General features: G+C 50.8%; 3 protein-coding genes across 3 annotated transcripts; 2 read left to right on the plus strand and 1 right to left on the minus strand.

The window, feature by feature from the left end:
• Positions 1-1,820: 1,820 nt before the first annotated feature.
• Positions 1,821-2,162, plus strand: IUM83_08009 (Avr1b-1 avirulence-like protein; the record flags this gene model as incomplete). Its single annotated transcript, XM_067932355.1, has 1 exon — positions 1,821-2,162. The coding sequence occupies one exon, from the start codon at positions 1,821-1,823 to the stop codon at positions 2,160-2,162; it is 342 nt and encodes a 113-aa protein (XP_067783044.1).
• A 9,617-nt stretch (positions 2,163-11,779) lies between these two features.
• Positions 11,780-12,641, minus strand: IUM83_08010 (ubiquinol-cytochrome c reductase, iron-sulfur subunit; the record flags this gene model as incomplete). Its single annotated transcript, XM_067932356.1, has 2 exons — positions 11,780-12,372; positions 12,584-12,641. The coding sequence occupies 2 exons, from the start codon at positions 12,639-12,641 to the stop codon at positions 11,780-11,782; spliced, it is 651 nt and encodes a 216-aa protein (XP_067783084.1).
• A 431-nt stretch (positions 12,642-13,072) lies between these two features.
• Positions 13,073-13,318, plus strand: IUM83_08011 (uncharacterized protein; the record flags this gene model as incomplete). Its single annotated transcript, XM_067932357.1, has 1 exon — positions 13,073-13,318. The coding sequence occupies one exon, from the start codon at positions 13,073-13,075 to the stop codon at positions 13,316-13,318; it is 246 nt and encodes an 81-aa protein (XP_067783083.1).
• Between the last annotated feature and the right edge of the window lie 1,078 nt (positions 13,319-14,396).

The following is a 14,396-nucleotide window of genomic DNA, read 5'->3' on the forward strand; positions in this document are numbered from 1 at the left end:
CAGCTTACCCATGTCGAGGTGGTTTTTCTGCCTCCTAACGCGACGGCTGTGTTGCAGCCATTAGATGGGGGAATCATTGCCTGTTTTAAAGCTCACTATCGGCGCTTTCATCTCATGCACGCACTGGAAGTAGCTGACCCGCAACGAAGAACTCGTTTAAGGTGGACATTCTGACAGCAATGAAGTGGGTTGCGACGGCGTGGAGCGAGGTTTCTACCGATACTGTGGCAAACTGTTGGCGAAAATGTGGTTTCTCCTGCAACTTTTCTACTAGCTCGAGCGTGTATCCGTCAAGTGTAAAGCGCTCCATGGCTGATTCCGTTGCTGACATCTAGGCTGCTGTCAACGCTCTCAACCTGACCAATGCTGTCTCAATTGATGATATTCTCAACCCAACGGGAGAAAACGAAGTGCATTTTGCCTACTCTGATGATGCAGTGTTAGATTTAGTGATGTCAAGCCCAGAGAATGCTGATGAGGAAGCAGAAGAAGTGACCAACGCACCTGATTCTCTACTGGAAGGCGCTCCAAGCGGTGCAGAGTTTGCTGCAGCTGCCAGTGTCGTCATGCGTAGGCTGTCGAGTGAAAACGAGACGACGTGTGCTGTAAGTATGACGAAAAGCTTCTTAAGCAAATGGATCTTCAAGCATAACCTGAATAAGCTCGCAAACAAGAAGCAAGAGCTAATCACTTCGCACTTCAAACCGGTCTAAGCTCTTAATAATCGTCTGCGGGGATGATCAATTATTAGCTTAAAGAGAGAATATCAACTAGTATACAAATGCACTGTTTGTGAAAACGGTGGATCCCAGATTTGAAGATTATTATCACTTATTGCGCCATATCAAGTGATAGAGAATCATTTCTGGGAGTTCTGTCTGTAACTCCGAAACAATTCGGTAAGTTCAACTTCAACACGTTGCAGCTGTAACACTTGTTACATAGCATAGGCGTGGGTACAACGGCCCGTTACACCTGGTACATAACCCGGTGTAATTGTCTAGTCGAAACCACGTTATCGCCACTAGCTAGACCATGCTTGGGGGGGGGCAGTGTAGTGGAGGAAATCTCCAGCCTGTCCAAGCTAGCAGCTTCAGCACCAACTGGTCGCAGTCAATAACGGCAAACGTGATGACTGCGACAACAAATCGTGTGCATAACGAAAAGCAAGCGGAGCATACCGTAAAGCTGATGACCAGCCAGAAATCCAGTGCGCCATAACGACAAACTTGACGACTAGCTAACGACAACCTAGATTACAGTAGCTGCGGCTTCATTGGTTAGCAGGAGCCGCAGCACTAGGAGTACCTCGTGTCCTATTCACTTTGCTATTTACCTTTGGCAATACACTACGGCTAAACTTCCGGGAGCTTCGCCGACTCCCCCAGCGTGTCTTCGATTTCCCTGCAGACACTACAGAGAGGCTGCTATCCTGTAAAGTCCATATCGGAATCGGCTCCACACCCACAGAGTGGAAAACACTTTAAAACCAACGAGAAGGAACTATGCAAGCAACCTACTTACTGCTTCTGTCTCTGGCTACACTTGTCGTCAGTGTCAATGCTGCTGCTACCGAGGAAATTCCCCCGACAAGGAGCCTTCGCTCCCTCTTGGACAAAGATGACGGCAAGCGCGGAGGGTTGTCATCACTAAACGACGACGGTATGAGCGACTTAGTGGAGAATGAGGACAGGGGCTTTTCGTCCTCAGTAACGGAGTCACTTGCCTCGAAAATCAAAGGCTTGTGGAAGAGCACTGGTCTCAGCAGCAAGTTCGGTCGTTCTAGAAAGAATGTCTATCTGGTGGCGACTGTGGAGAGAATGCCTATAGTCAAGAAACTGGAAACTACGATTAAGAAGAACCCGAACTTCATCAGCCAGTTAAGTGAGAATCCTAAGTCGATCAAGAAGTTGGCGACGGATCCTGAAGTTGCAAAACTGTCGGTTATTCTCAAGAAGAACAACGTCAAGGTCACCAAGGACAGCATCAAGAAGCTGCGTACTGCTGCATCGAATGACCCCGCAAAGCTGAGCACGCTAGATGTAATCGATGGTATAGCGCAGATGGGAATTGTGGCAACGTTTGGCGCGATGTTCTTGTGTATATTGGCAGCTACAGGTTATGGGATTTACATGGCGGTGTCTCTTATGGTTAATAGTTGAGGCAGCATGCAGGTTCCAACTATGTGAATGTTGCCTAAAACAAGTCGAAAAAGAAGGGAAGCTGATTCACCGCTAGAGAGTAGAGCTACAGTAATACTACCTCCGTTCGGAAATAGATGACCATTTCCAATCATATTTCAGCCTCTCCAACATAATTCCCTTTCTAAACCAATCGAGTTTGAATGCTGAATCTCCCGCGCTTTCCCCGCTCACTAGCCACCACACACTGCTGGCCCCCGCACACTGGCTTCTGGATTCATTTCGAAAGTTGGCGGATGGGGGAGATTACCGATAGTGAACGCCAGGCCGTCTGGGAAACCCTACTGCTTCGCAGCGTAGGAGGCGTGCTTACACGTGGGGAGATCGTCCGGGTTGCAATGTACTTCCACGTGAGCCGCCAAGTTGTCGAGCACATTGGAAGCGTGGAATCAACTCGATGGGAGATCGAGTAGCAGCTGTGGTCAAGTCAAGAAAGAGTGCAAGATGGACCGCCGCCCCGCTGCCCCTGCCAACTGCCCGGACGACTCTCTCTCCCCCCCCCCAACCTCGCCGACGCCACGCGCTGACGCTGCTGCGCCGAGGCCTGGAACGCTGGATTTGACCTTTCGTGCCTGGACCAATTCCCCCCGTGTCTCGCATGTACTTGCGCTACGTGCCCCGCGCTTGACTTGGTGCGCGTCGTGTGCTGGAAGCGATGCGGGATCCGACGACGATGGAGGGCTCGGTTGCTGACGATGAGTGTGAGGCGAAGGCTGAGAGCGACGCTTGGACGGAGGGCTCGCGCTTCCCACTGCCAGCGCCCATGGAGCATATCATGAACTCTAATGGTGGAAATGATTACCGGCTCGAACATTTGCGAAGTACAAACTGATGCGAACGGACAGTCTTCCAACGTCATTGCCATCCGATGCAACATCTCTCGCCAATGCGAGCGCCTCCCTGCTACTCATCGCAGCAAGTGGGATCCTCGTAGCACCCGAAGTGCCCCTCAAGGATGACGTGAGATCTTAGATCCATTTTTGTGCGGCGGAACAAGAACGCCTGCGCCTCTCTGGACTGTGTCTTGCTTAGTGTCAACTCTAGATCTCCAGCCCTCCCACATTTTAAACGCCTGCGCCTCTCTGGACTGTGCCTCGCTTGGTGTCAACTCTAAATCTCCAGCACTCCCACAATTTTATAATCTGGAAAATGAACGAGGCGGAGCGCTGCGCAAAAAAAAAAACAAATGGTCATCTATTTCCGAACGGAGGTAGTGTAGTACTAGTAACTAGCCTGCGGAGTTCGGGGTTCTCAGGGAGAAGTATGGGGGGTCCTTTATTTGTGTTTACCCCGTAGCAACCTTCAAAACTGCAAATTCTAATTGCAAAATGTAAGATCGAAACAGCAATATTATACATGCATGATTGTATACATGCGCTCCACCGCTTGAAGAAAGTTGCGCTAGATTTGCTTAGAATTTACGGCCTATCGAGCTTACGACCGACGAACTCACGACCGACAAACTCAGGTCTTTTTTAGTTAAGATGATTCTACATGATTTTCTTTAGTATATTTCACTCATGCACTTCATCAAACACAAAGTTTGGTGCTTGCATATACAGTCAAATCTGTTTATATGATCCTCCCTATTTGAGCCTTGCCATTTATTTGATGCAAGCTTTGTTGCTACCAAATATTTTACTTAGTTTTTGTGTAACCGCTGTGTATATGTATACAAGGTATATGAGTCACATTTGGAGGACCAAATTAGGTCTAACCTGTTTATTTGATTCACACTGTTCACGACCACACACTCTTCAAAGTCCCCACTGCTCAACGCCCAACGCCCAACGCAAGCCCCCTTCCCTCGCAATGTCTCATCGCACCTGTTGACAGCGATTTTATCGAAGTGGGAGGGCGCTGTGAGCGGTAGTGAGTATCTGGCAGTGGACGAGGACGTGCCTGCGCAAGAGCCAGATGTGATAGTGGACGAAGCAGCAGGAAGTGATGCAGTTTCGCAGGACGAGCAGGAGGAGGAGGAGGAGGACCAGGAACCCACAATTCAACCTGCCATCGCTCTGAGACACTGCATGGAGCTGTCTGCATTTCTGCTTCAATGCGGAGAGCAGACTGATAGAGAACGAAGACTTTACAGACCGTGACCGCTTTGGTTCGGGAGACTACGGTGAAGGCAAAGCGGCAGCGAATTATGCGCGATTTCTTTACGTGCACCACATAATTGTTTTAACTGAGTCCATTTTAAATGGGCCTCATATAAACAGGTTTGACTTCACTTAGTATTAACTCTACTCAGGGGTTGCTGGGGCTGCCAACTGCTAGCAGAACTGGAACACATGCGGTACGATGTCCTGTACATTGATTCGAGAATGTCTCCGGGCTGCCTGGAGACAGTGAGGCGAGTGAATCTAAGCTGAGAGCGCGCTTCGCATCCATCTCAACTCGGTGCAGTGTCTGGACGATTGGGCGGTTGAAAAAAAAAGGCGGACTGCGAGTTGAAGCCGTGGAGAAGACCCAGTACCACGTCGCAGTATCGGACTTGCCGTTGATATATTTGCCGATACTGCCCTTGTTGCTCGAACAAAAATAGCAGTGACAGTGAGTGTAAACACCGACAAATTCATTTGTGATGAATCGTAGAATCAGTGCCGTACCTCGTGGCGCACTCGATGTTTCCCCACAACACCAGCTCCAGACGACTCTCTCTACCGATGTAGTCAACCTCTCGTATTGGGCGTTTGCAGTTTGGTGGTTTATTATCCTCGGTGTGCACGCGGTCACTAGCGTTTACAATGCCTTGTACGCCTACTGCTACTGGATATTGAAAGAGACGTCACTTGACGTATACTTGGAGTTCTATCATATTGGGTTGCCGCAAGAACACCATCACACGATCGCTATCGTCCACGCCATTATGTCTCTCATGCATGGAGCTTGTATTCTACTTATGCTAAGCGGTTCTTTATGGCACCACACGCTTGCTTTCTCTCCGTGGTCAAATAGTTCGTCTGGGCCAAAACGTGACGAAATAAAGACCGATTCCACGAACTCTGCTGTGCTGGAGAGTTTTATGGCCAGGGTGATTAACCAAATATATGGTCGATACGGATTTTGTGGTGTGAATGGAGCTCACTTTCATGAGATTTTCCTCTGGCGAGAGATTATCGAAACTACCTTTCAAACCGTCCAGGCCTACCGCATGAGTGCGCTCTTACCGAGGACAGTGCTCAACCGATTCTACGTCCTCTTACTCGCGGCAAACTGTTGGTCATCAATCATTATCTATTCAACGTTTCGTAAGCGAGGTGAAGCTCAGAAACGCCTAGCTTGCGTTGCCTGTGACTGCGTGCTGGATCTCGTCGCGTGCATGGGAATCGTGCTTATAATTGTGTCGAGCTATGCAGGTGACTACAACCGTCAAACTCAAAGTTTTGACGAGAAATACTGGTTCAACGATGAGTGGCTGGCTCGAGCTCTAAACGAGTTTCAGATGGTTGTTGTTGTCTCGTGGTCAGACCTGGCAAGTCGCTTAATTATGTCGCTAGGATTGATCGTGGCAACTACGGATATGAAAGCGTTAGTCAGATACCTACCGCGAGGTAGTAAACGTATTTCCCAATCACCGCCCGCAAATGCGTCAGACGTTGATGTAGCAAGAATGCGACACTGGGCTAGAAAACGCAGCACTGTAGGTCCACAACCGATAGATATGCGTTTAAACGCTCCAATTGTATTCAGGCGACCATCACTGAAGCACAGGGATAGCAACAGCGATATGGCAGTTCGCACACGCACGAGACACCGATTACTACATGCAGCTCATTTACTTTTCGGCGCGTGGGGTTTGGCGGTACTTGGTTTTCACATACACGCCACTTTCCAACGAACTTTGCCGCAATGCTTAATGCAAGTGAGACCATGGGCAGTATCGCGACCTGCTTGCTACTTGGCTGGACTTGACTGTCATTTCTTAGGTATATCCGGGACTGCCCAGGAAGTAGAAGACAAATGGAGCGAATTTGATGCTGCCACAGTTGTTCAACTATTTGTTCGCCATTGCCCCGCGTTAGAGATTCCTGATCTGATCGGCAACTATAACCACCTTCGCGGAATCAAAGTGTACAATTCGACCATTATCACCTGGGGCGAGTCTGCTGCGATAACAAACACGAACCACCCCGATCTAACGTATATGTCTATCGTTCGAGTAAATATGACGGATGGCTTGCTCCCGGCGGGGTTTAAATCGAGCGATTTTCCACAAAAAATGAACGACATCGAGTTCTGCGTCACGAATTTGCGCGAAATACCGGATGACCTTGACAAGAAGTGGCCTCTTAGAGCAATTATTCAAGTGGAATACAGCCAACTTTCCGAATTACCATTGGTGCTGACGAGACTACAACCTTATTATCTTTTCGTCACCGGAAACCCGATCACGGAGCTCCCTCCCGAATTTTTTGAAATCGAGGGCATGGTATATTTGGGCGTAAGTGGTACAAATATTCGTGAACTACCGCAAAATGTGACCCACGTGTATCCAGCATTGGTTTACGTCGGGATAATAAACACCAATGTGTCGATCTTCTGGTCATGGGTAGACGAGCTTGTAGGCCGTTTGGATAGTCCAGCTATATTTGATGGTGGGGGCTCAACTTACTGCAATGACCTTGAAAATGACACCATGGATAACCACCCTCCGGTCTCACTTCCGTCGGAGTATTCGGCAATTCTAATGAACCTATCCAAAGCAAACCTACAGACAATCTCGCATGCCGTTGACTGCAATTACGCGGGTGAAGAACCATTATATCCACTCGCATTTGATGATAACGCCAACGCACTGCAGCCCCCACCGCCCCTACCAAGACATGGCCGAGGTGCAACATAGCAAATTTGCTGACAGTATTAGAATTTACCTTGAATTTGTGAGCATTGTTACAATACGATGTGCAACCTTGACATTTCAACACGAACATGCATTTTTTTTAGCTTTTTATTAAACGGTATTTTTTTATTTTTATACCTCACGCCGGAACACAACTTGAAAAAATAGTTGCACATAAATTAGCTCAGATTGTAACACGCTGTGTAGGAACGAGATCAAAGTGATGTTGCACGTGGTCAACCAGTAACGTTCGCTTTATTGATCGAGACGTACGCACCCGAGCAACAGGTTCAATTCTCGATCGCCTGGGGATATTCTATAACAAGGTCACGTATCCGTGCAGTTTCTTTGGTGTAAAAGGGAAATATTTCGAGGTCGCTCTCATCACCCGCGAAGTCGTGGAGACAGCGCTGCAAACAGTCAAGCTTACCGGATGAGTGCGCTGTTGCCATGAGCTCTTCTCAACCACTTCTATGTTGTTTTACTAGTAGTTAACTGCTGGTCATCCTCCTGGATCGCTATGGCCTTCCACAAGCAAGACGAGGACCGAAGACGCTTTGCATGCATTGCACTAGACTGCTTCCTTGACCTGACGGCTTGCATGGGGGTCCAGCTTATCGTGCTACTGGCGTACGTGAAGGACTACGATCCAGGCATAAAGGGATTGGATGGAGTTATTTGGTACAACGATGAATGGGTCGTTCGAGCACTCAACGAATTTCAATTAGTAGTTGTTGTGTCGTGGTCAGACCTAGTGAGCCGAACTGTTTTTTCGCTTGGCCTGTTCATTACCACGATGAGCATGAAAAAGCTGATTCGGCAACAGCCCCGGGGCAGCAATCGGATTTTTTCGACGAATCCGAGTGCTGTCCCAGCAAATAGTGGATCGGAGACTGAGCGTGTCACGCTGAGTCTTCTACCACTTCCTCAACTATTATCAGTCTTGGTCGAATGAGAAAAAGGTGGTTTCGAGGTGATAGTACACTGCTCCTTGCAGCTCACATCACGTTTGGGTTTTGGGGGGTTGTGATTCTCGGACTTCACATCCACGCATCGATACGCCCTACGCTACCCCAGTGTTTAATGCAAGTCAGACCGTGGACAGTACCACTACCTTCATGCTACCTGGCCGGGCTTGACCGTCACTCATTGGAAATTTCCGGCAGCATCCAAGAAGTGGAAGACAAGTGGAACAAATTTGACGCCTCCACAGTTGTCCAACTACTAATTCGACACTGTCCAGCGCTCGAGATGCCAGGAATCGTAAGTGATTTTCACAGGCTCCGAAGAATCAAAGTATACAACACAACGATCACCAATTGGGGCGACTCTGCAGCAATTACCAATACCAACCATCCAGACATAGCAACGCTGTTTATTGTTCGTACGAATATCACGGACGGTCTGCTGCCTGCGGATTTTCAGTCGAATGATTTCCCGCAAAATCTGAATGACATCGAAATTTGCGTGGCAAACCTGCACGACTTACCCAACGACTTAGACGAGAAATGGAAGCAGGGGGGCGATAGTCAGTTGGAGTACAGTGAACTGACGAGCGTACCGTTGGTGCTGGCGAGGTTGAAGCCGTTCTATCTGTTTCTCACCGGAAGTTTAATCACTGACGTCCCTCCGGAGATTTTTGAGATCGAGGGAATGATGGGCTTGGGCATCGGCGATATGGATATCTCTAACCTGCCTCCCAACGTAACGAGTATACCGCAATCGCTAGTTTTGATCGAGGTCGACTACAGAATGTTTCATTCTTCTGGTCGTGGATGGACGAATTTGTAGGCCGTGCAGAAAATCCTGGTGTCTTGGTTGCTGTAGGATCCCCGTATTGCGAAGATTTCAGCAAAATCAAACATGGCGTTGCCCATTCCTTCGGAGTACCACTAACATCCGGGTACTCTACCATTCTGATGAATTCGTCCAAAGCCAACCTACCGGCCATCTCACGAGCTGTTGATTGCACTTACTACGAAGCCGGACCGTTTTATCCGCTTGAATTTGACGACAGTATAAACGCTATCAGTTCTCCACCTGCAATACTAAAGCAGCGGTAAAAATTGAAGTCTGCGGTTCCGGTGATTTGAGAGTTTCGGTATTAATATCACGTTGCCCTAAAAGAGCAAACAATTTTACTACTGCTTTGGTTTTTAGCAAAAGTGGCACCTGAAGTCTAAAACAGGAGCGCGTTTGCTGGCAGCTACAGATAGGATTCTGGGTGGGCGGAGAAATCGTGCTTAGCCTGAACAGTACAAGAATAGAGATCAGAGCTAAGAAACATAAGCTCGTCAGAGTGAAGCAGCAGATTGGATGCTGGATATCATTTCACAGGGAGGGCTTTCGCTGCGAACGTCGAGCGTCTGAACTGATAGGATGAAACTTTCGTATTGGGCCTTCGCAATGTGGTGGGTAATTATCCTTGGTGTGCACGTGGTTACCTGCCTCTACAATGCGATCTACGCTTACTGTTACTGGAAGTTGAAAAGCACGTACCTGAACGTCTGTCTAGAATTTTACAAAATCGGCATGCCGCAGCCATATCACAGTGCTATTGCTATCGTACATGTGATGATGTCAGCGCTTCATGGAGTGTGCATCGTGCTAATGTTGGGTGGTTCATTTTGGCAGCGTTCGCTAGCTTTTACTCCGTGGTCATCATGCGTCGCTGGCCCTGGAGTACCCACTGAGTCAATCAATTCGCTACTCGAACGTCTCGAGGCCTTCTTCGACAAAGTCACGTATCCGTGCAGTTTCTTTGGTGTAAAAGGGAAATATTTCGAGGTCGCTCTCATCACCCGCGAAGTCGTGGAGACAGCGCTGCAGACAGTTCAAGCTTACCGGATGAGTGCGTTGTTGCCACGAGCTCTACTTAACCGATTCTATGTTATTTTGCTTGCTGTCAACTGCTGGTCATCACCCCTGATCGATATCGCTATTTACAAGCGTAACGAGGCGCGAAGGCGATTCGCGTGTATAGTCCTCGATTGCTTGCTGGACCTTATGGCTTGCATGGGAATTGAACTCATCGTGTTGCTAGAGTACGTGAAGGACTATGATCCAGGAATCCAAGGATTTAATGGGATTATCTGGTATAACGACGAGTGGGTCGCACGCGCACTGAACGAATTCCAGATGATTGTCGTTGTTTCGTGGTCAGATCTCCTAAGCCGAACGATGTTTTCCCTCGGCTTAATTATCACTACAGCGAGCTTGAAGACACTGATGAGCCATCAACCGCGCAGTAAAACGCACATTTCGCAAGTTGGTATCGCAAACGCAGTTGCAGTTTGTCCCATTCAGAGAGTATACAGGAAAGTTAGCTCACTGAAGCTGATACCTGCAACTGATATGCATCCGAGGAAATCTGTAGTTCAGGCGATAATCGTGGGGTCCCAAGCAAAGTGGCGATACTTCCATGGTAGCACTAGGCTTCTCCTTGCAGCTCACACGTTGTTCTGTGTGTGGGGAGTCGTGATTCTGGGCCTTCACATCCACGCATCTACACGACCTACGCTACCTCAGTGCCTCATACAAGTCCGACCGTGGGGTGTATCCCGGCCGTCTTGCTACCTAGCCGGACTTGATTGCCACACTTTAGGGATATCCGGGAGTATAGAAGAGGTGGAGGAGAAATGGAGAGAATTTGACAGCTCAACGGTGGTTCAGCTACTCATTCGGCACTGTCCAGCGCTGGAGGTACCGGATATCTTCAGCGATTTTTACCGACTCCGAGGAATCAAGGTCTACAATACGACTATCATCACCTGGGGTGAATCTGCCGCGATCACCAATGCCAACCACCCGGAAATGGCCACGTTGTTTATCGTCCGTGTGAACATGACGGACGGCTTGTTGCCGCCAGGTTTCCAGGCACACGATTTCCCGCAGTGTTTGACAGATATCGAAATTTGCGTCACGAACCTGCGCGACTTGCCCGATGACTTGGATGAGAAATGGCAGCAAGGGACAATTATTCAAGTGGAATACAGTCAATTCGAGACGGTGCCGTCGGTGCTCGCTCGACTCAATCCCTTCTACTTGTACTTGACTGGGAACCCGATGACTGAACTTCCTCCGGAGATTTTTGAGGTTAGCGACATGGTATACTTAGGCGTCGGAGATACGAGCATCTCCGAGCTGCCTCCCAACGTGACGAATGTATCGCCATCGTTGTCCATAGTCGAGATCGACTACACGAACATCTCGTTTTTCTGGTCCTGGGTGGATGAGCTTGTAGGACGCCCTACCGGCCCTGCGCTCTTTGTCGCTGGTGGCTCCCCCTACTGTGAGCAATTCAGCAAAATCGAAGACAACACGACCGACTCGTTCGGAGTCCCGCTTTCCCCGCAGTACTCAACCGTTCTCATGGACCCGTCCAACGCGAATCGACATGAAATCGCGCGAGTTGTCAACTGCGACTCCATGGAACGAGGACCGTACTACCCGCTCGCCTTCGACGACAGCATCAACGCCATCAGCACGCCTCCCACCTTAACCAGACAACGGCACACCGACACCACTTCAAGTCGCTGTTGAAGTCGACCCTATACAACCTATCTGTCCACAACACTCGGGTCAAGTTTATCAAAGTGTTTTTGGTATTTTGTTTCCTGGTCTGTCGCAGTAGCCAGCCGCCCGCTGTTCCAAACGTTTCTCTTCCGATATGAGGTAAACGCGATATGACGGCACCGTAACCCTCCGTAACCCACAGCAGTCGCATCTCAGCCTACCCGAGCAGGATCTTGTTCTCCTCGATGAACTTGTAGGGCGGGATCTCGAGGTTGAGCGGCGCGGGGCCCTTGCGGATGCGGCCCGACAGGTCGTAGTGCGAGCCGTGGCAGGGGCAGAACCAGCCGCCGTACTCGCCCGCGTCCGACGTGGGCACGCAGCCCAGGTGGGTGCACACGCCCAGCACCACGAGCCACTCGGGCTTCTGCACGCGCACGGCGTCCGTCTCCGGGTCGCGCAGGTTGCCCACGTCCACCTGGTTGCTCAGGTCGATCTCCTTGGGCGTGCGGTGCTTGATGAAGATGGGCTTGCCGCGCCACTTGACGGTGACCGTCGAGCCCTCGTTGATGTTGCTCAGGTCGAACTCGGCCGTGGCCAGCGCCAGCACGTCGGCCGACGCGCTCATGCTGCCCACGAACTTGATCACGGCCAGGCGCGCCGCCGTCGCGTAGGCCACGCGCGCGCCGCCCAGCATGAAGTACGTGAAGGCGCGCTTGGACGGGTCGCCGGCGTCGATGCGGTCCTTCTCGAAGTAGTGGTCGGGCGACTCGTACGTGTCCACGAGCGTCTTGGAGCTCATGGCGACGCGGCCTGCGATATGATATGATCCACGACCGTCATATTGCACCGGTTAGAGATATGAGTGGCGAAGTTAACCAACTGTCTAAACGAGGTTCGAGAGTTTTTGTTTTGTTTTTTTTAGGTGTTGCGCGTGGGCAACAACACATTCCGCGGGTGCGTGCACCTCTCTCTCGATAGCTGCGTTTAGGTGGGAGGGTGGAGATGTATACGGGCCACGTACCCTGGAAGGCCTGCATGCAGCGCGGGGCCACAGAAGAGCGCAGCTTCGTCAGCATCATGGCGGCGAGCGGGGGACTGGGAGGTGGTGCTCGGGGCAGTCAGTCGGTCGGTCTCTGTGTGTGGCCGAAGCGTGCGGTCTGCAGGCGGCGTGGGGGGAGGACGGAGGTCGTCGCGCGGAGGGGGTGTGATTCTGAGGGTCCAGCCACTCGCGATTGGCAGAAACACGGCAGGATAAACATAGCGAGGACGGTATGCTTTATCATAGTTCTCTACCGAGCAAAGACGCGCGGGAATGCACCTGTCTCCACTATGGTGCTGGCAGTGGAAACCAACTCGTGACGACGTACTCCGCAGCACAGGAATATTCGGTTGCATAGGCTGTTACCCAGTATAGTTAGTTAGTGTACGCCACCCAACGTTAAACCATCCATCAGTTACTTGGGCCATTCGAGAAGCTCCACGCCAGGCACCAAGTCAAGCTCGCGATAGAATGTCGTTCTTCCAGCGCCTCGTGTCCTACGTGGTGAACGACGTGGCCGTGAAGGCGCTCGCCAACTCGCGCACCTTCCAGCGCTTCGCGCTCAAGACGCACTACCACGTGGAGGACGCCAAGACCATGGCCTCGTCGGGCGCCGGCGCGCTCAAGAACTCGTTCGAGACGTACGCGCCCAAGGTGAAGGAGTTCGGCGATGCCTTCCGGGAGGAAGTGGCCAGGGACCTCAAGAAAATGAAGTGAGCGGGGGAGAGTGAAGAGAGCGGAGGCTAGGGGACTGCAGTCAGTCGGAGGCAACAAAAGTCTCTAAATCTGTTTGCCAGTTTCTCTAATCTTTCCAGTTTCCTTTCCCCCCAAGTCGACGAGGAGTTGATGCAGAGGAAAAGTTGCAGTTGCCGCTTCGACTGCAACTCTTTAATGGTTTATAATATTCTCATTTGTTGATAGACAAACGACTGTTCTCTATTTTTTTTCGTTGTGCTTTAGTCTAAACCATTAAAGGTAGAGGAGGTGGGGTACTAATAGCGCCGATGCCGTCTTCATAGTCGAGAGGGTAGAATACCCCCCTGTATGGTTGATCAGCGTTGCACAGGACGCCGCGCGACAGTACTTGGCGATTCGCCTCTGACGGATCCATGAGCGTCTGCGAGTATTCCGGTAGCAAGGGAACACTGAAAGACGTTGCAGTGCCGTTCTCGATCCTGGCGAGTTGGTCGCAATACGGAGAAGGCCCAGCCATCCAGGGATACGACGAGTTCTGCATCCGCATCACAAGTGGGTCGGCCCAGTTCCAGAAGAAGGAGATCTCGGTGTTGCCGATGAAAATCCACGACAAGTCCACCGACAGATTCGTCACATTCTGTGGGAGCTCAGCCAATTTCATGTTGCTGAGACTGAGCCAACCCATGCCCTGCACCTCGAACACCTCGGGGGGAACAGCCCGCAGCGGGTTCCCGTCCAACATCAAGTAGTATGGCTGGAGGCGAGCCAACGTCGGGGGCACGACGGTCATTTGGCCGTATTCCATTTGGATGATGGAGTTGGGAGGCCACTTGGTGTCCAGGTCGTCCGGAAGTGTACGCAGATTCGTCACGCAGAACTCGAAGTCGTGCAAGGTCTGGGGGAAGTCGGTCGAGTGGAACCCCGCAGGCAGCAGGCCGTCCGTCATGTTGACTCGGACCATGAGCAGCGACTCCATGGCCGAGTGGTTCGTCTTGGTGATGGCAGCCGACTCTCCCCACTCCACGATGGTGGTGTTGTAGATCTTGATGTCGCGGAGGCGGTGGAAGGTGGTGAAGCTGTCTGGCATCTCGAGCTCGGG

This window comes from Phytophthora cinnamomi (genome assembly GCF_018691715.1).
Source record: "Phytophthora cinnamomi strain GKB4 chromosome Unknown Contig102, whole genome shotgun sequence".
Classification (NCBI taxonomy): Eukaryota; Oomycota; class Peronosporomycetes; order Peronosporales; family Peronosporaceae; genus Phytophthora; species Phytophthora cinnamomi.